Source organism: Perca flavescens, chromosome 8, assembly GCF_004354835.1.
Source record: "Perca flavescens isolate YP-PL-M2 chromosome 8, PFLA_1.0, whole genome shotgun sequence".
NCBI lineage: Eukaryota > Metazoa > Chordata > Actinopteri > Perciformes > Percidae > Perca > Perca flavescens.
The window spans coordinates 12,366,432-12,387,827 of record NC_041338.1 but is presented as its reverse complement, the minus strand read 5'-3'; the positions used below and the strand labels follow the sequence as shown (position 1 = coordinate 12,387,827).

At 39.9% G+C, this 21,396-nt stretch overlaps 3 protein-coding genes across 18 annotated transcripts in view; 2 read left to right on the top strand and 1 right to left on the bottom strand.

The window, feature by feature from the left end:
* mical3a (microtubule associated monooxygenase, calponin and LIM domain containing 3a) overlaps nt 1-3,162 on the top strand; it is a 121,139-nt gene extending 117,977 nt beyond the window's left edge. For all 15 annotated transcript variants that reach the window (XM_028585466.1, XM_028585482.1, XM_028585470.1 and 12 more), the window contains 2 exons: nt 334-407; nt 1,003-3,162. In XM_028585466.1, the coding sequence (XP_028441267.1) occupies nt 334-407; nt 1,003-1,187 (259 nt within the window). In that variant the 3' untranslated portion in view covers nt 1,188-3,162. The remainder of the gene's footprint in view (nt 1-333; nt 408-1,002) is intronic.
* A 1,620-nt stretch (nt 3,163-4,782) lies between these two features.
* Nucleotides 4,783-20,033, top strand: ttc38 (tetratricopeptide repeat domain 38). The gene is made up of 14 exons (XM_028585600.1): nt 4,783-4,897; nt 5,374-5,451; nt 5,608-5,689; nt 7,281-7,452; nt 10,640-10,813; nt 14,435-14,510; nt 14,880-14,999; nt 15,147-15,206; nt 15,437-15,475; nt 15,835-15,916; nt 16,722-16,887; nt 18,158-18,317; nt 19,208-19,281; nt 19,648-20,033. The coding sequence occupies exons 1-14, from the start codon at nt 4,868-4,870 to the stop codon at nt 19,733-19,735; spliced, it is 1,401 nt and encodes a 466-aa protein (XP_028441401.1). The 5' UTR covers nt 4,783-4,867; the 3' UTR covers nt 19,736-20,033.
* tspan33b (tetraspanin 33b) overlaps nt 19,146-21,396 on the bottom strand; it is a 23,710-nt gene continuing 21,459 nt past the window's right edge. For both annotated transcript variants that reach the window (XM_028585601.1, XM_028585602.1), the window contains one exon: nt 19,146-20,445. In XM_028585601.1, coding sequence (XP_028441402.1) covers nt 20,377-20,445 — 69 coding nt within the window. In that variant the 3' untranslated portion in view covers nt 19,146-20,376. The remainder of the gene's footprint in view (nt 20,446-21,396) is intronic.

Below are 21,396 nucleotides of genomic sequence, written 5' to 3'. Positions count from 1 at the left end.
GATTATTATTATTACATCATGAGTTTAAAAAGGTTGTTGGCACTAATTAAGTCATATTAAGTTTATGTTTTTCAACATAATATGATATGAGTTCACATTCACAATCCATTCAGAGAAACACGTTTTATTACACTCTGACAGGTCATTAAATTATCGGGCAATTTCTCATGAGCTTTTAGATGAACTATTCATCTTTTTTAGAACAACTAATAATTGAAAGAAAATCCTGTCTAGATAAATGAAGACGCAGCCAAAACACATAAATGTTGAAAACAATGATTCATTTGTGAAACAAACTTAGCTCATTCCATACTTTTTCCTTCTGTCCCCAAGTGCCAGAGAGTTGGAGCTGGAGGACCGACAGAGCCGCCTGCAGCAGGAACTCAGGGAGCGAATGGCTGTTGAAGGTGAATGCAGGAGTCTCAAAGTGTTCATATTATGCTTTTGGGCTTTTTCCCCTTTCCTTTATTGTGTTATATATCTTTTTTTGTGCATGTTATAGGTTTACAAAGTGAAAATGGGACTTACATTCTCCAACAGAAAACACTGTTCAAACCGCTCTATAGTAGTCCAGCCTTTACTTCCGTGACAAACGTGCGTAACACACGTTATAATGCTCGCCTAGGCTAGCTGTTGGCATGGCACGCCCTCATACTCTGTTTCTGACTAGCTTGTAGTGCTGACCTAGGTACTGCGCATGTGCGATTCCCAACAAAGATGGAACAGAAGTGTGATGCCTCACTCGGTAGCTAAAACAGAGAGGTCAACACGCAGGGTGAAAAGAGGAGCTGCAGCAATGTGCTGTACAACAAAAATATGGTGTTTTTTGAAAATTAAACCATGTAAACCTATTCTGACATAACCTCTAAATACAATGATGAACCTGAGAATGAGCATAATATGAACACTTTAATCCAGCCCAGTCACCTTAGCTCTGAATGTGTCGTTCTGTATAATCTGCGGGCTCTCTTGAACTCCTTGTTTTCCCCGTGCCTCTCTCAGACCACCTGAAGTCGGAGAAGGAGCTCAGTCAAGAGAAGCAGATCTTGAATGAGATGTTGGAGGTGGTGGAGCAGCGTGACGCCCTGGTGGCCCTCTTGGATGAGCAGAGGCTTCGGGAGAAAGAGGAGGACAAGGACCTGGAGGCTGTAATGCTCTCCAAAGGCTTCAACCTCAACTGGGCTTAGGAGGAATGAAATAATTGCTCGTCAAGCCCTGGTGAAAAGAGTTGACTTGGGATAGGCGGTCTTGGCCTCGGGTGGTCCTCTTGGATCAGGATAGTCTGCTGAACACCTGCAGCAGTGAATGTGTAAAGATTCCCCCAACACACACACACACACACAAACACTACGACTGCCTCTGACATTGAAGCAGTATGCAACGTTTACATATCCTCTGCCCAAAAGGCAGTCCCAGTTAATCACTTTGCAGTTTTTTGCTTGCTCTCGCTCCCTGTGGGTGTAGAAGCGGGCACATTCACAGCTTTATCAGCCCAGCCTTGAAGTGGATCCTCTCAAACAGGGGGGGGCGGGCTTTGGGAGAATGTTTAAAGACTTGTTTCATTCTCGATTATCTAAAGGGAAGAATGCAGTTCGGTCCTGCTGATGTAAAGGAATTGTAAAGAATTGTGTTTTTTGTGTATAGTTGTAAGTAAGTCACATTGTCGGCGGATGAGGGTCATCTCTTTTTTTTTTTTTTCAAAAAAAAAAAAAAAAAAAAAAGGACTGCTACAGAGGTGTGTTTAAATCTCTGATTCTCCTTTCCAGTCTGACTGTAGGACGAACATCCTCTGCTGAAGCTGCCTTTCTATCCAGTGACAAACTGACTTCTGCATCCTTACGAACCATAAAGACACCATAAAAGGCTCTATTTCCCCCCCCTCACAGTGTTTTTGTGTTTATGAGTCAACACTAAGAAACCATTAAATATGGCCATGGTTTTAATGTATTTATTATCTTTGTCTGTTTTTTAACAGATACACATTTTTGTTTTGTTTTGCATTCACAGGAGAGTGCCCTGCATCTCATTATCTTGCACTTGTGCATGACTCAGATGCACCCCATAAGCCATTGCATGTCAGGAATGAAGGCTGCAGGCACATAAAAGAACTTTACCTTGTCTTTGATAGCTAGGACATAGAATACAGACTTATACTATTTATGAACACTCAAGCATTTCACATGACTCGATAACGACGGGCCTCTCCTTGACATGTACTGTACATCACACACTGACAGTAAACGTTTACGAACGCTTGTCCATATTCGAGATCGGGTGTTTATGTTTCCTGCTGTGGTAAACGGTAGCGAGGTAAAAACAACCGTCGAAAAGGATTCATCTATGAAGGAGCTGTGTCTTCGAGGCCAGATACGTTTTCCAGCGTGGGATGTTCTCATTAATGAAGCCGATTTCACTGTTGTTAATGGGAGATCAGCGTAGCTCACATTACTCATTTTGTGCCACAGGACTGTCTCTGTTGGTGGATATGCTGCAATATCTGAGAAATACACCACAAAGACTTACCCACTACACATCACTCACATCAATGTATGGCAGTGTTAATACTTTACCCTTGAACAAGATGCCTTTTTCATTTTCATTCTCTATACTTAAGTTATATTTTATTATGATCCTGTATGTTTTTTGAGGTAGTCACATATGTGTATCCCACTGGAACTCCAAGATTATTATTTTTTTCTCAAATGCTTTTATACAGCACGTCCCCACACAAACAAATAGATGATTTTAAATAGGGAGCTTAAGAAATGCAAAGTGCTTTATGAGCAACTTAATAGGAGCGTTATGGTTTAACTGGTGGGCAGTCAAATCTAATAGCCTTTTCGACAACTGTAAAACTCCAGATGGTCACTGTTTTACAGCACAGAAACACTAGAGGCTATATTTATGAGCTGTGAATAAAAAACAAGTGATATAATTTCGAGGGTTGTTGTTTTAGACGGTGTGTGATAAGTTTGACATGATTGTATTGATATTTATTAACATGTGTGCAAACTGTATTATATGTAAAGAAAATGAATCCTAATTTTTAAACTGTTCTGTTGACACGACTTGTAATGTAAATGCTTCATGTAGCTAAAATGCATAGGGGTGTTGGATGTATGCTGAAAACGACAATAAAACAATGCAGTTCTTTTAAATGTTTGCCCACTAAAGTCTCACGCTTTTTTTATTATTGGATTATGGTTATAAACAAGTTTTAGCTGACCATTATGTACCGCAATTGTAAGATAAAACTGACATATTTGTGTGGCTGATTTCCTCCTACTTTTTTAGCTGGCTAGAGCTCTTCCATTTACTGTCACTGCCATTACCAGCTCTGACTCAATAAATGAGTAGGCTAAAATCTGTTTATTTCTGCAGAGAACATGAGATACTGTAGCAAAGAGATTAGTTGTAAACCCAAATGTCTATTATGTAATACAACCAGTCAGTCAACATGGGTTTTGAAACAAAGTATATACTTAATATATTTTCATAAATGGGCCTACTCAATAAACTGTAGCTAAACATGGGACAAACTTAAGTGGGCTCTGTGATGATTTCAACTCTTATTCAGGCTGCTAATTAAAGCCATATTGTAACTCTTTTTCAGGCTGCTCTAAAAACGAAACCTCCTGTTTAGCCAGACTCATTTCACGTCAGGATGATAGTATACACATCCCAGAATGTCACTGGGTAATATCGGAGCATTCTGATATAGGATTTTAAAATTAAAGGCCTAAATGTCCACTTAAAGCTATATTTCAACTCTTTTTCTGGCTGCTAATTAAAGCCATGTTGCACCTCCATACAATTGGAAGACTCCAAAGAGATAACTCTGAGGCTGGTCACCAAGGGTTATTTTCTCAGACTTGACAAAGCTCCTCCAGAGCCACAGAAGACAACAGTTTTCTCAGACTGAGTAGTCTTCTTCAGGACAAGAAAACGGCATGACAGGTGTATTGCTCAGGACCCAAGGGAGCGCAGTCGAGTGTGAGAGTTGCGGATGAGCGGTTCTAAGCTGAGAGCAGAAATACCGGAGGCCAAGCAGCCACCCAATTCCGAACAGGCACGTTTTGAACGGGCACTGCACTAGTGCAGGCATCTTCAACCCCTCGGGGGTCCTCAGAGTCAATGCAGAGGGGCCTCTAAACTAGTCTTCATTTTTGAATTTGTTTCAAAAATTAAAAAGTGTTAACATTAATCTAACAAATTAGCAAATATAAATCCCCACTGATGATAGACTAACTGGCCTAGGTAAGGTAGTCACTAAGGTAGCCATCCACAGATACAGTTCATCCTAAGGATTCACTGTGCCACATGTATGTTTTAACATTACAACATGATTTATAAAATCATGCCAACAATTATTAGGCTATTTTAATAGCTTAGTATTCTATGCAAAAAAAAACAAAAGTGATGTATCAAAGTTTTAGGGTGCCCTACACATTATTGTAGGCCCAGTTTAATATGCAACTTCATTTTATATATGTAGTAGGGGGTCCCTGCTCCGTCTTTCTTTCAGTTAAGCATGCACTAGTGTTTGAAATCAGTGGAACATATTTTAACCTTGTATTGAAAAAGCTCTGCTAATCAATGGCAAGGAAATTAACAAAACAAACCCGCAGATAACAGCAAGGATTTGTGTCCATTTTCCTCACTCCCATAACAAAATGTACACGCGAAAAAGTTTATTATTAAAAGTACTTATTACTTACAAATATATTTTACACGTTTTGTTCATGCACTTATTTTGAAAGCAAGCCAATTTATGTTAACTTCCGGTCTTTTTTTTTCCAAACTTGACCCACCTCCAGTGACAGTGAGTTGTTGAAAGTTTGGAGAAGTCGAAGCTGCACAACTGAAAATGATGGCTTCAAGTTTCAGGGACTGCAAGGTAAGTGAAGAAGTAGCTATATCATAAAAAAGAGAAAAATTTCGGCAAAGAATAGCACGGCATTCGTTGTTCGTGTAGTTTAAAATTACGGGCTTTCGGGATTGATAACTTGCAGTTATGTTAGCATAATGGAATTGACAGTAAACTGAAGCGAAAATATGGCGATTTGGGATAGGTGGTATTAAACTGTTGGCTTTCTGAGTTAACGCAAAATACGTAGCTATTCAGCTAGCTAGGTCTAAATAATGGACTTCTTCTATCCGTTTTGCATTAATACTAACGTTAGTAACATTGAAAACAGTTTATTGAGTGGGCTGAATCAACCTAAACCTTTTTATATTGTAGGTTGGCGACGTGTGCACAAATTCTGTCAGTCGGACTTAAAGCCAGAAAAAGTGCTGTGTTGCAATATCTGTGTATGAATACAAACCTTGCACTGATATATCCAATATTTATATTTGCATCCTAATCTACAGGCATGGAGCGCAGGTGGTCTTCCGTTGTCCACCAGCAGTAATGAGGCTTGCAAACTGTATGACGCCATACTTACTCAGGTAACGCTTGGCCTTCCACTATAAAACGTATCATTACACATAAACATACAGTAGCCTACACACAAACTGTGAACATGTTGTCTGCAGACTACTGCGCATCTGTATCGCTGAAAACTATCAAATTACAATCAACATCTCAATTTTGTTGCCTCCTAGTTTGTGAAATGGCGGAATGATGAAACCTTGGGGGGATTTGAAGGATGCATTTCTGCTCTCCAGCAAGCTGACCCTAACTTTGGTAAATAATATGTGGTCATTAACATTATTCATTTATTTGAATTAACCTTTTACTTAGGGAAGTCCTGATGAGACGTGGAAACTCGCAGAAGCAGAATAAACACATTCAATGTTAAAAGTTTAGAATCTGTAAACAAGGAAAGGATGAAGGTAACGGTGCTAAATATATCCACTGCTAAAATAGCCTAATTAAAAATGACCCTCTATACTTCAAATAAACATTGACAAGGTCAGTTTCTCAAAGTCCTAGTTCTAGTTTGAGGGAGCAGCAATCATAAAATAGATACTTTGTCAGTCTCACAATTAAAAACATTCCTTCATAAGCCCTATCCTACTTAAAACAAAAGGGTATCATCTCTCATGCTTTGGGGTCATTAAACAATGACAAATTAGGCTAAGCATACTGAGTAATCCAAGCACATAAATAGAAGGGAAAAAGCAAAGATCCCGCTCAGCTAAACTGACACTTTCCAAATAAGCATTTTGATATGTTGTAGGCTAAATAAAACACAGGTGTAATTAATGACATTACTAACGACTGCAATGCATTTTTGGGGAACCAGTTCCAGGACCCTGGTATTTTGACTTGCTGGGACAATTAATGGAACTCCAGCATAATTCATGTTATTAGTTACACCTGTGCTTTTCCTGCTATCACGAGTCTCTGCTATGCCTGATATGATGAAGCCTTGGATATTTAGCAATGACTTCCTGTGCTGTATTTATTTAGCAAAAGCATTGACCAATGGCCTAGAGAAGCAGAGGTTGATCACTACCTGTCTGTCAAACTAAGCAATTGTGTGACTTGTAATCAATGCTATATACTGTAGATGCTGCAGTTTATCGCCATGTGTTTTTGTTTGAGCTCCCATCAAGTTTTTTTAAATGCTCAATGGTGTTTTAAGCCCCCAACGTCTCCTTCCAGACAGCGCTGCGACCGTTGACTGCAAGGCACCTAACCCTAACCCTAACCATAACCAGTGCCTAATCCTAGTGCCTTCCAGGCAGTGCTGCCTGGAAGGAGAAGTTGGGGGCTTAAAACACCGATAAACGTTTTTAAATGTTTGATTGTTCATGCGAATTAATCAAGCCGTTGTTCAAATATTGATGCTCCTGAGAACTTGCAAGCTGTTTTTGACTATAACAGAAGACATGCAGGATCAGACCATTCCAATTTGTTTCTGTTATGGTAGCATAGAAACAGAAAGTCGAGGTCATTAGGTTTATGATTAATTATCTGAAAGATCTGAATATTTAAATGGAACACAATTGTCTTTTGGATAGAAAACAAAGCATTTGTCAAACTTTTTAACCACATAAATGTTGGCTGCTGTTGCAGAATTGTCGCTAGAGAGCTTGTTTAAAGTGTAATGCATGACTGGAACATCACGTTAAAATAAAATATCCTGAAGTCCTTTTTAACATTAACCTTTTATTTCATTAAACATTAACAGAAATTGAGAGGCTTAAGCAGTAAAGGCAGTTACTTAAACGTGCCCCTTTACATATCTGGCTTTGCAAGTGTGAGTTTTTTTTAAATTGCAGGAAGAAAGTCCAGAACAAAAGACCAGTGTTATCTGTTTTCCCTGTAGTTATGGGCCATGTGATCAGCACGGGGCTGGAGCTGGTGTCAACGACGAGCTCCACCCGTCTGAATGAGCGTCTCGCCAGTGCCGTGAGGCGAACAGTGGAGTTGGCCAGCAGCCAGGATATCTCTCCCAGAGAGAAGCTGCATGTCAAGGCTATGGAGCTCTTTTCACGTGGGTAAGATCCAGAGCTAGTTTGCTACAGGAAATGCGGAGGGATGAAAAATAATTTTATCTTGCAAGGGCCAGTGGTTACCAAAGAGGGTCTCAAGACCATAAGTTCTCTTTAAAGTTGTAATAGGGAATCCCAACATGCATTGCTGTCTGCCACCTAGGGGCTTTTAAAGACAGTTCTACTATGGTCTGGGTGAATACTTGATTCTGATACGTGTCCATTCAAACATGTTTTTGGTCTCATACTAAAACGTTCCAGTGAAACTTTCTGTTAACTGTTCTAAATGAACGTGCTGGCTGCATAGTATCAGCCTGCGGAGGCTTTATGCCACTGATAAGTGTCCATATAGGCGCTGTTTTCATGGAAGGGATCGCCCCACTTCCCAGCATTGCACGCTATGCTTGCCACTAACAGTTATCCGTTTCTCTTCAGTGACCACTGACCAGCAAAGAAAACAGGCTACACCCTCATACAACCCCCGATGGCTGCACCTGATTGGACAAAACACGTCATGTGGAGCTGTCTGCTCCCGGATTTCAAAACGGACCATAATGGCGGCTCTTATTTTATGAAAATGCATAAAAAAAAAAAACATTTTATGCGAGAAATAGGCTATACAGTTGCTGAATCTGTCTTCATTTCAGATCGACTACGGTCAGTTTAAAAGATTTTCCTGAGCTTTTGAGAGGCGGCGAGCCGAGCTGCACGCTCCTCATTTGCATAAAGTAGCCTGGATTCCACTTTATGCAAATGAGGAGTGACTCCTCTCTCCACTTCTCCAGACTTTACCAGAATGCATTGCACGGCTGCTCCCATAGAAATGAATGGTGAGCGTGGCAATGACTCTGACAGTGGACACATACCCTTGTCAGTTCCCCAAGGCAGGGCAGAGTAAAGTGTTTCCAGCCTAAGGAGTCTGAGATGCCTCATCTTCTGAACACCACAGAATGGCGACTTTAACACACTACCTGCAAGAAGTACACAGCCCCTCTGATTTTTAATGATACTTTATATCACTTAAATGTAATCGTCCCATTCGCTATTCAACTCGCTTCTTCAGGCTGCGGTTGACGCATGGCCTATCATTGGTTCGTGAAAGTCTTGATATTGATTTGGGATAATGACATGGCTGGATAGCTAGCTAGTCTTGTTGTTAAACATACTGTCAAGTTATATTAACGGATTGTCAACCGTACGCAATGTTATTGACTTTGAATCTTGCTAGCGTAACGTTAGCTTTCTGGCTCGTAGCTCATCCGAAATGTTCTATGAGCTGAGCGGACTAGAATTATTTCCCGTTGCCAGTTCGTATCTAAGGTCCGTCCTAGTTACTGGAGCAGTGAACAACGTTTCCATTGTGTAAGAACCTTAGGGTATGGTAATGATTGTTCCAGGGATTAGTCAAACACAAGGGTTTGAAATCAAGGAAACAGAGTTATGGCTTATAAAAAACTTCAGAGTTTGATTACCTAATGCATGAAAATATACACTACCGGTCAAAAGTTTTCTAAGTCACTTAGAAATTTCCACTCCATTATAGACCGAATACCAGTTGAGATCAGTTGCATTGTTTGTTTTTAACCAGGGCAGCAGTTTTCAGATTACATTATGTGCTTACATAATTGCAAAAGGGTTCTCCAATGTTTTCTCAGTTAGCCTTTTAAAATGATATCAGATTAGTAAACAGAATGTGCCTTTGGAACACTGGATGAATGGTTGCTGATAATGGGCGATGTAGATATTGCATTAAAGATCAGCCACTTCTTTCTACAACAGTCGAGAACCCTTTTGCAATCATGTAAGCACGTAATGTAATAAAATGAAAACTGCTGCCCTTATTAAAAAAACAATGCAACTGATCTCAGCTGGTATTCTGTCTGTAATGGAGTGGAATGGAAATTTCTAAGTGACCCCAAACTTTTGACCGGTAATGTATATTATATAAAATAATGGTCTTCATGGCCTTCGAGGGCTGTGCATTGTAAGGTTCTGGCTTACCCATTTTCCAATAATTCCAGATAATGGACACCTCATCTGGCATTAGCTCTTACGTATAGAATTCTCCCCTATAACCTCCATTTCTTTAAAAGGCATACAGTGCAGTAAGTCCCTCTTACGTAAGATAAGATTTATTGTCCCCAAGGGAAAAGTTTGCTTGTGCAATACTGTTACACACAGCTGTAATTGACTTAAAAACAATACGTAGCCATAAGACAGTACCATGGTACATCTTGGACATGGTCACAAATGACATACAACAAAATATCGCACATGACATGTAAAATGTAGTGGTAGTGTAAGCCTGAAATAATGCATACATAAGTACTTGAAATTCATCATTAAAAAATAAAACATTATGTACAAACATCCTGCTAAAATAAAATAATTTAATAATAAAAAGACATTTTTACTGATTTGATGTAACAGATTTTGGAAGTGGGGGCTACAGTGCAGTCAGTCAACATTAGGTCCAAATAGAGAAGAGATCAGTTGTGTTTATCATCAAGCCAGAGGAAATTGTTTGCCTGTGAAAGAATAAAGTCTTTTTAGACAACAGACGACTACAAAAATATTTGATCTATCGGGCAATATTCATTCATCCCCATGTTCCTCTTTTTCTGTCCCCATTTGATGCGGTGTAACGCTTCAGATCCAGAGCATAAAAACCATATTAAGATTTTCAACACTACGATTGCGACATAATGGTATCATGTGGACGACTTGATTATCAAGGAAAATGCACAAAATACTAAAATTATTTTTGGAATCTACAAAATAAGCATTTGAACAAATACATAAACAAAAAATGTGCAGTGCCTTTTCTTAAATAACTTAATATTTTACAAAATTATAAAACAAATCTTTTCAAAAAAGACTTGCTTTGCTCAACAGTACTTACATTAAATAAATGGAACAACAAATAAGAAAATACAAAAGACGTGCCAAAGACTCTTCTGTAAATTTGAGTCACAGTCTAGCAAGTTACATTTGTATTCTATCTGCAGTGGCTTATGTCCCCATGGTATAGTATGGTATACTGCAATGTTGAAAGGACATTTAGTTTCTCAATATAATATTGTCTTAGAGGATACTTGGAGAGGATGTTTTTCAAGGGCCTCTGTCCCCTCCATTCAGCACAAAGCATATTGATGTGGTGCCATTCATTAACAGTGACTCGTGTTTCTTGTAGAAATTTCCCCAAGGCCTGCGATGTATGGGAAGACATTCTGGTTGATCACCCCACCGATATGCTGGCTCTCAAGTTTGCTCATGATGCTTACTTCTACATGGGAACCCAAACCCAGATGAGGGACTCTGTGGCCAGGGTGCTGCCCCACTGGAAACCACATATGCCTTTGTTCAGGTACAGAAGACTGCTTACATTGCAAAGAAGAATTTTGGATTTGGGCCGGGTGTCGCCAGTGACTTCCCAAATCCCGATTCGATAACATTTCTGATTTGATACCAACATGTATCAATAAGGTTAGGGAAATTTACGTTAAAATACCAATTTTGCTTTGGATATAAAAGAGATTCTCAGAACGTGGCTGTAAATTGTACAAGCAAGAAGCAAACCTCAAATATGTTTTTATAATGCACCGGGTTAATGTTTACATTAAAAAGATTTGACCCCCAAAAAGTTTTATAGTGTATATATTAAAAGATTGATTTCGGGATTTTATTCATCTCTATAAGATCACTCAAACAAAGACCGATTTTAACCCACCCCTATTTTGGATAACTTTTATAATCCTATGAAAACTCAACGTATTGGCTTAGTTATATACGTAGTGGGAGTCAAGGGGGGCTTTAAAACGCAAGCTTTAATACATGCAATATAACATAAACTGTGTGTGTCATCATGATGAGTGTTTCCACAGTTAATGTGTTACATTTGCTTGGTGGTTGTACTGTATACCATTGCAGAGTTATAAATACAAAGGGGCTGAATGGGCCTCCATAGGCTTTAATGTATTGTATAACTCCTAACTGCGCAATGAGCTAAATGTACAGTGTGGAGTAAAGAGCATTTTACAACTTGAATGGAGTTTGTACTGTAGACAGATGCAATCTTACAGTTCAAATACAATGGGTGTGAATGGGCCTCCATAGGTTTTAATGCATTATATAACTCATAATAACTCATAACCTGACCAGCTGCACATATGCTCATTATAACATGTACAATGTGCAATACTGGGAATTTTGGGGGGGAAAAGAGAATAGTTTATACTCTGTACAATAGCTGAAATACAGTTGAAATACAATAAACGTCTATGGGATTGTTTTTAAATCGTAATAATTCTTAAAGTATAACGGCTATCAATAAGCATGCTAAGTCGTAGCATCTACAAAGAATTACATAGAATTTAGCTTATCTTGGCAGCTTTAAAACTGTAGGAGGAGAAACCAATAAAAGGTGTCTTTGAATGGATGTGTAAATAAGTAACTGTTTGCCATATCAACTATTATATGTCTATTATACGTTGATGTTGTGTTCACAACTTGTTTCCGCTACCCCTAAGTAGACACAAAAAAGTTGTAAGATGGTAAGTCCCTTTGGGGTGGACTTTGGGCTTTTTCACTTTGCAAACCTATAACGTGCACAAAAAAAAAGATATATAACACAATAAAGGAAAGGGAAAAAGCCAAAAAGCAAATGTGTGTAAAATATCAGAAATAAAAGAGAAACATAATTGCAAATTTCATTTGAACAAAACGCTTAGGTTTCTAAATACTAGGGGTGTGACGAGACGCTTACTCCACGAGACGAGACACATCACGAGATTGGGTTCCCGAGAACGAGACGAGATTTCTCGTCGAGGTGAAAAGTTGTCTCGTGAGGCAATGTTTTAATCTCGCGAGTTGTAAGTTGTAAGCAGCGTATAACCTGCAGCGTAAAACCTAAAAGTCATGAAACAAATGCTGAAACATTGTAATCAGTTTCAGCATTATATTTTGGCAAGTAAACTAAATGATAAAGATAATCACAGTGCAAATGATTACATTATCACATTAAGTCAAACAAAAGAATGACAACAAGTCCCCCCTTAGCATTTATATCTGTCTCTCCATCGCTCCCGTGCACAGTGCATCTTTCACTTCAACAGTTGGCACACAACTTGCAATCTGATCGTGCACATCCACACAAAGCTATAAAAGTAATAGTATTTAGTAGGGGTGTGACGAGATCTCGTTGTACGAGATCTCGCGAGATTAAAACATTGCCTCACGAGACAACTTTTCACCTCGACGAGAAATCTCGTCTCGTTCTCGGGAACCCAATCTCGTGATGTGTCTCGTCTCGTGGAGTAAGCGTCTCGTCACACCCCTAGTATTTAGTAACCTAAGCGTTTTGTTCAAATGAAATTTGCAATTATGTTTCTCTTTTATTTCTGATATTTTACACACATTTGCTTTTTTTGGCTTTTTCCCTTTCCTTTATTGTGTTATATATCTTTTTTTTTTTTTGTGCACGTTATAGGTTTGCAAAGTGAAAAAGCCCAAAGTCCACCCCAAAGGGACTTACCATCTCCAACAGAAAACGCTGTTCCCAAACTGCTCCAAACAGCTCTATAGTAGTCCAGCCTTTACTTCCGTGACGGACGTGCGTCACTTTGTAACACACAATATAATGCTCGCCTAGCTGCTAGCGTGGCACTCCCTCTTACTGCGCATGTGCGACCCCCAACAAATACCCCTTTTCCACCAAGGCAGAGATGGTACTGGTTCGGAGCCAGAGCCTAGTTTCAAATTGGTTGTTTGTTTTTTCGACCACCAAAGCACCAACCCCGAACCAGTGAAAGTGGTTCTTAAGTAGCACCAAATCATTGCTGGGCCAGAAGTAAGAACCGCTTACGTCAGCGGCTGGGGGCGGGGTTACCGTGACCAACAAGACCAACAGAAACTTGTGACCGCCATTTTTGAATTGGCAGATAAACACAATTGGACGCGATTAAACAACAGCAGTGGTCAGAGGAGGAAACAAGCTGCTTTCTTGCACTACAAAGGCGAGCCGCGCAAACACGTTGGATGCCGATGTAGGTCCGCAAAGCCATGAACATCAATAGCAAAGCAACGTCCTCCATTGTTGATGGTGTGTTTGTGTTTGGCGCCGCCACGCTAACGTTGCTGGGAAAGATGAGACGTATACAGTGACGTAAGACCTGGCTCTGTGCTGGCTCTTCAGCCTGTGGTAAAGCAAACCGGTTCTTTGGAGGCTCGTCAGTCGAACCAACTCCGAACCAGCACTAGCTCTAGCTCTGAACCAGCACCTGGTTCTTGTTGGTGGAAAAGGGGTAAAAGATGGTACAGAAGTGAGATGCCTCACTCTGTAGCTAAAACAGAGAGCTCAACACACAGGGTGAAAAGAGGAGCTGCAGCAAAAATATGGTGTTTTCTGAAAATTCAACCACATGAACCCATTCTGGTGCAACCTCTGAATACAATTAGGAACCTGAAAATGAACATAATATGAGCACTTTAAAGAATGAATACTGTTGGCCTACATTACCTTAGTGTGGTTACAGATTATTATATTTGCTTGTGGGTGAATCCTGCCATGCAAATGAGCTTCGATGTTCCATTCATGGCCTTAATGCGAGGCTAAATTATTGCTTTCTTCCACATCTTTCCTTTAACAACACATAGTCGAAGTATATAGATGGTTCAGACCAAGCAAAATCGGATTCATAATTTAACATTTAGGGAGACAAATCCTCAGTAAAAACAAAAGCCTATATTCCCGCATAGCAATAATGTGAAGGCAGTTATCCGCATGATCAAAAAAATGGTGATAGCAAAAAATTTATGAAAGCGAGGTCACTTCAGATCACTCTCATTTATGGCCCTTAGCCATCATTATTGATCGAGGCACGTTGTTCCCAAAACCAGACCTGCTTTTCATCATTCTTGATAAACCGAATAGGGGAGTAAAAGTTCCTTCCATTCTGTATTTTGTAATAAGAGATTTTTGTGCCCTCAGCTATCTGAAAGGACTGTATTCCTTTGGTCTCCTGGAGACTCGCCTCTACGACCAGGCTGAGAAAGTCGCCATGGAGGTGAGATTTTCTTTCTCCATTATGGTCTGTTGTACACGCTGAAGTCATTTTTGTAAATGGGTGGTGCAGGCTGTCTGTGCCCGCACTGGTTGTCAGTTCAATTCAATAAAGCAAAGTAATTTGCTGTCGAACACCAAAACTAAGCAGCTCGTGCAGCCCTCAGCGGCCTGACTCTCCTGTGCTGAATGGCTAATGCGTACTTCATGAGGCTTCATGTGACAAGTGATCCTTGTACACCTCCTAGATGAAACAAAAGATTGGGACTCGAGCATGCCATTATTTTATTTTACTCTAACGTAAGAAATACAGCATTTTTCCTGCGTCTGTATTGCTTCTCCTCACTTCAAACTGTTGAACTCTATTGTGCAGGGTCTCGCTCTGACTCCAGATGACGCTTGGGCTGTCCATTCTGTAGCCCATGTTTATGAGATGAAGGCAGAGGTGGACAAAGGCTTGAAGTTCATGGAAAGTCGAGAGAAAGATTGGCAGGTACAACCTTTTTCTTCTCGGCAGCGTGTTCTTCTGATTAATTTATTCGGGGACTGGTACAGGTTGTTAAAGCTTACTGAGTTAAATCACAGATTGAAAAACCTCCCCCTAGGAAAAACATTTGAAATATGTATTCTTTAATTCCAGATATCCGACGTGCTGGCCAGTCATAACTATTGGCATTGGGCTCTATACTTCATCGAGAAGGTAAAGATTATAATGAGTTTTCTCAGTCAAGCGAATAATTTGGCAGTGAGTGTTTGTGGAACTTGCATTTATGATATCCTTTCCCCCTTGGCAATTTGAAATCTGGAGTTAATTTTATTGCAAGATGAATTTGTGTTTGCATCTGTGCAACCCAATTTATCAACCCCACTTATCTCTCAACTCTGGTGCTATGTAAATTTATCTTTCTCACCTCTTTCTCCCCTCCACAGGGGCAATACGAAGCTGCTCTGCAAATATACGATTCTCAGGTTGGTTTGCATCGAGAGTTTGCATCAAAACTTTAATGGTATATCTGTCTGAGCACATACTGTACGCGCTCGGTACGTTCAAGAGCCATGCATGTACCAGCACACATTGGATGCAGACTAAAAGCAATGGGTTTGTTGCTTGTTGTGAGTCCAGAAGGCAAGTGCGTGCAAATGAAAGTCAAATCCATTTTATTTTTTAACGGTTCACATCAGGGGAATCCAGCAAGAGATATAATCTTAATAATCTAATATAATCTTGCCTTTTTTTTTTTTCTTTTCTTTTTATTGTATTCATTGTCTGCTACATGTTACATCCTTCAGTGTTCAAAGGTGAATAATGAAAGTTTGTCCTGTATTAGGTGTTCAGACGTTGCAAAGCCACAGGATCCATGTTGGACACTGTAGATGCCTGTTCAATGCTCTGCAGACTGGAAATGGAGGGTAAGATAAAGGCTAATATGGATGCTGTGATGGCAATTCTTGATCAAATAAACACTTTTAGGACACACGTGTCTTTCTGTAGGTTTAGTCATTCATGTGCAGATGGACTCAAAGCAACGCATGTACAGTACAGTACTTTTTTTGTTAAGTACATAATTCCATATGTGTTCATTCATAGTTTTGATGCCTTCAGTGAGAATCTACAATGTAAAAAGTCATGAAAATAAAGAAAACGCATTGAATGAGAAGGTGTGTCCAAACTTTTGGCCTGTATTGTATGTCAAGTGCATGTACTGTATGCTCGAATGAGTGAGGATGGCTGTGAGAGCCTGTGTGTATGTATCCATCCTCAGGGTCAAGCATTATTATATCACAGAGACACAATGTCCATAAAGTCTGAATAGCACAGAGACGCTTTGTCTCTTACATTGCACATATTCAATGCCATACATGAGTCACCTGAATACAGTACAGGGGTTACATGAATCATAATAAATGGTCAATTTATCAATGTGTATTGGATTACTATCACGTTCCTCACTTTTTGGCATTTTGTGCTAACTAAACAAAATAAAAAAAAATCATGTCATCATGTAACTAAACAATAACCTAAAAAACAAAACAAAGTGCTGTGTTGGTAATGGCTGGAATTTGCAGAACCTCTGACCACTTTTTGATTTTTGCAACTCTATTCAAACTAAGAGGGATTAACTGGCTGGCATTTTAAAAATAAGTCTTTATAATTTCAGGCCTTTTACGTGGCCTTCAAGCAATATTTGTGTGTCTGTGATGGTGAATGTGTCAGGTGTGTGCGTGAAGGACCGCTGGCGAGAGCTGCTCCAGGTTACCCAGCCGCACAACGATGATCACGTGACCTTGTTTAACGACATGCACTTCCTCATGGCGTCACTGGGAGCTAAAGAGAGCGGGACTTCTCAGCGTCTGCTGGAGGGCCTCCAGGAATTAGCTAAGTAAGTTCTGCACCATTTCTTCCCTTCCCTGCACACCTCACCACTCAGCGTTACATAAGATGTAAAACGGAGACAAAAACAAGGCTGGGCGTAGGATGGCGAGATGGAGAGCGGATGCAGTCAGAATAGAGAATTCAGAGCTGCAGTCCATCTCAGAGACCAGGGTCTTCCCTCTGTAGCAGATGTACCAGCAGCTGCTGCCTCTGTGGAGTTGTGCGGTTTACAATGTATTCCGGCATCCTGACCACGGACATCATGTGCTCTTCCATTATGTTAGGCGTACAACCCGCAGAAAAGCTGCCACTTAAAACCAGTTATTTTTGCTTAATATAATGCAAGTCACAAGACTTTGGGAATGATGCACCTTCAGGGGAAAAACAGCTCTTGAAAGTGAATTCCCAAGTAAGACACAGAAATGTTCTCTTAAATGTTTGAGCTTTGCATTTAATTAATTCCATCACTCACATATATACCGTGGCACTTTTATTACCTTGGTCTGCATAGCTTTACATGATCCATATTTTACTATAATGTAATTTCGCGTACTTCCTCTTACATTCAAAGGCAGTGACTCTAAACATTAGCTAATACCAAGAAAGCCCCACAACAGTGTTGACTCTTTGGCCTTACAGTGAAGCGAATCCTACTCAGATGTTCGAGCCTTTCACACTTCAGTAGACTAATACTCTTAATACACCTGTCTGTCTGTAATAGAAATAAACCAACCTGGAGCTTTTTTTCTTGAAATTTGTTTTGTGTTTTTAATGAAGGAGATGACATGCCTTGGTTAGCATCATTCACGGCTTTCATTTAATTAAACTTTAGAGTTTTCCCTATAGAAATGACAGGAGTCTAGTTGTGTGAAGTTACCTGTAAATCCTTGTTGTCCTGTATTGTTTGAAAAAGCGGTTAGTAAAAGTCCTGTTTATTTAAACCGTTTCCTGTTTGTTTACAATCTCTAGTATCAAATATTGGGATTTTAGAAGATAGCACATTGTAATTTCCAGAAAGAACTGTTTACTATGATCTCACATATGAATTTAATAATTATGTGTCTTTTCCTCACTGGTGAAACAGTTAGGTTAGTGGTGTATATAGATTCAAAATATTAAATAACAAAACAGAATAAACCTTATATGCTTGCTATTCCTCAACAAATCAAACCTCAACACTCCATAAACCACTGCTGCCCCTGTGCGAGATTTGAAACCTTCCAGTTGTACCAGGAAATGTCTTTTCTTTTGTTATAAACCGCTCCTTTCCTTCTCAGAGAGCCAGGGGACAATCAGCAACATCAGCTGGCAGGGACTATAGGTGTTCCAATGTGTCAGGCCATTATGGAGTACGACCAGGGCAACTACAATCGAACTGTGGAGCTACTGTACCCTTTACGCTACCGCGTGGTAGATATAGGTGGCAGTGATGCACAGGTAAGGTCCCCAGAAATGGCTGACAAGTAGGATTGGGCATCGAAAACCAATTCCTACATGGAATTGGTTTCAAAAGTTACGATTCCAGTAGAATCGTTTCTTTATTGGAATGGTTTTAGATGATTTGGTTTCAGATCCGATCATCGCTTCCCAATTTAATATGCGCAAGTTTCGGTTTTTCCGAAGCGGCCAGGCGCTTGTTGTGTTGCAGCCTTGGAGCACAGTAAGCAGCGCTCTAGTGTGGCTTTATTTTACATTGAAAAAGCCCTGTAAAACTGCAAACAACCATTGAATCAAAATAAGACTTTCCTCTTTATTTGTGAAAATAGGCATGTGACACGTTTCAACTCCACCACTCAAAGAATCTGAAAGGAAGAATCGGAATTGGAATCAGGATCGTTAAAATCCAAACGATGCCCAACCCTACTAACAAGTAAACTTAAAGCAAACAAGTAAAATAAAAAAATAAATTACTCAAGTCCAAACCAAGCTGCAGTTCTTATTTCTCGTTGCAAAGCATACAGCCTTTAGGCTTTTACTTTTTTCTCTTTGTATATCATTGATCACACTGTGCTGTGTTTTCGTGAGTAAAACAGAAATCCATGTTAGTGTAAAAAAAGGCCAGAGGTGAAGAACACTCTGCATAAGAGCCAAAGCCTTTCTGTCCATACTGCATAGTTTGTGTGTGTGGAGCCCAGTGCACCAACGTATGAATAATGAATCTGTGATGGATGCTGATGGATTTTTTTGTGTTCAGAAAACTTTTCCCCAAGGTGCAGCAGTATACATGCCTACAGTATAGCACAAAAGGGTTTAAAAGACTATATATACAGTGTTGGAACAGGGTTATGTTTTATCATTTTATGTCTACATTTGTCCACTGTTCACAGAGGGATATCTTCAACCAACTGCTCATTCATGCAACAATGAAATCGGAGAATAAGCACCATCAGAAACTAGGAAGGTAATGCACAACAGGGATTTCAGGCCAAACAGAATGCTTTAATCTTCTCCAGTTTCAGTGCTGTGTGTCTTCCGTGTTTGTATGTGAAAGTCTGCTGAGAGATTATAGGAGAAAAAAGAAAAGTCTTGCACTATTTGAAGCCCTGGATTTCATCATCATACAGTGTAGTTGCGGTTGGGGCTCCACTCAAGTTTTCTTTTGTTGTCGTCTTTCCATGTTCATATAGAATACAAGCTGCATGATCCCATAATGTAACAAACATCCCCTGTCTGTACTCCATGTTATACTTTCATTATTGATCAGGTTAGCCTCTCAGCTTGCCTTAGCTTGTCTCAAATCTGTGTTCATGTCTTTGTATTATCACAGATGTCTTCTGGTGGAGCGCGATGCCATGAGGCCAAGCTCCCCTCTGACTGAGCGGCTGATGCAGAGAGCCTTGGCTCTTCACAACTAGACTGCATTGCAAGGTGCGCGGAGCGGTTCCCATGCAAGAAACATCAAACAACACCATAATCTGATATGCCAGTGGTTAGCTTTAGGAGACTCCTTTACCAACTGGTAGAAACCTGGCACTGGCCAATACATTTGAAACTCTTTTATACAACTCTCTTTTCAATGTAGAGCTCAGTGCCCTTTTAGATTTGGGACCTTTTTAAGCTTTGTAAGTGAACACATTTGCATATTTCACAAGATTATGAGCCAATATTAAAAAACATGTTGCCAATTTGCATGATTAAAAGCCTTAAATTACATACTTGTGAGATCATAATTTTAGCTAACATAACTGACATCCCTAATCATTGTAGAGCAACGTAACTTTCTTCTTTTGAATTTTATTAGCAAACCTCTAAAAAGAAAAAAAAAAAAAAACATGTGCACTACCATTAAATATACACTTTTTGCATGCATTTTGCATGTGATGACTACCTGTGCACCACAATGTTATGCTTGTAGGCAACAGCACAAAAATAATGTGAAAAGAACTCCAATGTCGCAGTGATACAGTAGCAGTAAAAAAGATGCACATATCAGACTAGCCGAGCGGAGCACTGCAAGTTCTTTTCTTCCCTCCTCTTCCCCTTCGTCGGCCTGCTCTCACAACACCGAGATAATCTCATCCTGGATCTGAGAGATCAGGATCTGGGACAGCACGATGCCTGCAATCTAGAGGACAGTAGCAGCCACTTTAGATTACAGAACAGACTCTCTGTAACTGTACAGCCTGTGCCGAGCATCTCAAGGTCCCTCGTGGACAGTTGGCACAGGGAGGAAACATAGAGGAAATGAGAATTGGTTTGGATTGTGTCTTTTTGAAATGACTGTATACCCACATTAACGAGATTATAACACTTTATATGCATAACTTCAGCAAGTGTTTCTCACAGTGAGAACACGCATTCAGTGGCAAACACAGCTTTTAATAGAGCTTTTCAATAATTACGTTTGATTTAAATGTGGCTTGTTGTGCAGACAGATCTAGTAATAGTTTTTAGTTAGGATGTGAAAGACAAAACAAAAAAAACGTAATCGTCGGATTTCCTGCACATCAAGGCGAACTGGAATACTAGTGCAATCGTTTTGACAGGACTCATGGGTAATTCACATTCTTCCCTCTTAGCAGGATCTTTGGGGACCCAATCAGCCAGCTATGAGAGCGAGCGAGATCAGGCTCAAGATCCAGTGGCAAAGCCGCATGCTGTGGTAGAAAATGCAATGCGACAGTAGCTAGTTATTACGAGGCAGCTTTTGATAAGTGCTAATTAGATTTCATGGAAAACTAAAATGTTGACTTGACTTATTAATAGTACCTAATGCTCTAGGATTTGAGGAGCAGTGTGCAGTGGTGCTCAGTGAGTAGGAAGGAATCGTCAGTATGCTTCTTTCTCAGGCGCGTAATCTTACATTACCACACGCAGACTTCTACCCCAGTTGCACATTAACCTGAGCTTTTCGGTCTAGAACAGTGTAATAAATGAATAATGTGCAGTTAAAAATTAATTGTCCCATTGTGCCTAGTTATTGCTGTCTAGGTATAACCCTCCACTTTAAATCTGTTCTATCCCAATGGCCTCACATTAACCTAACACCCTGTCGGTTTCTTTTAGAATAAGATTT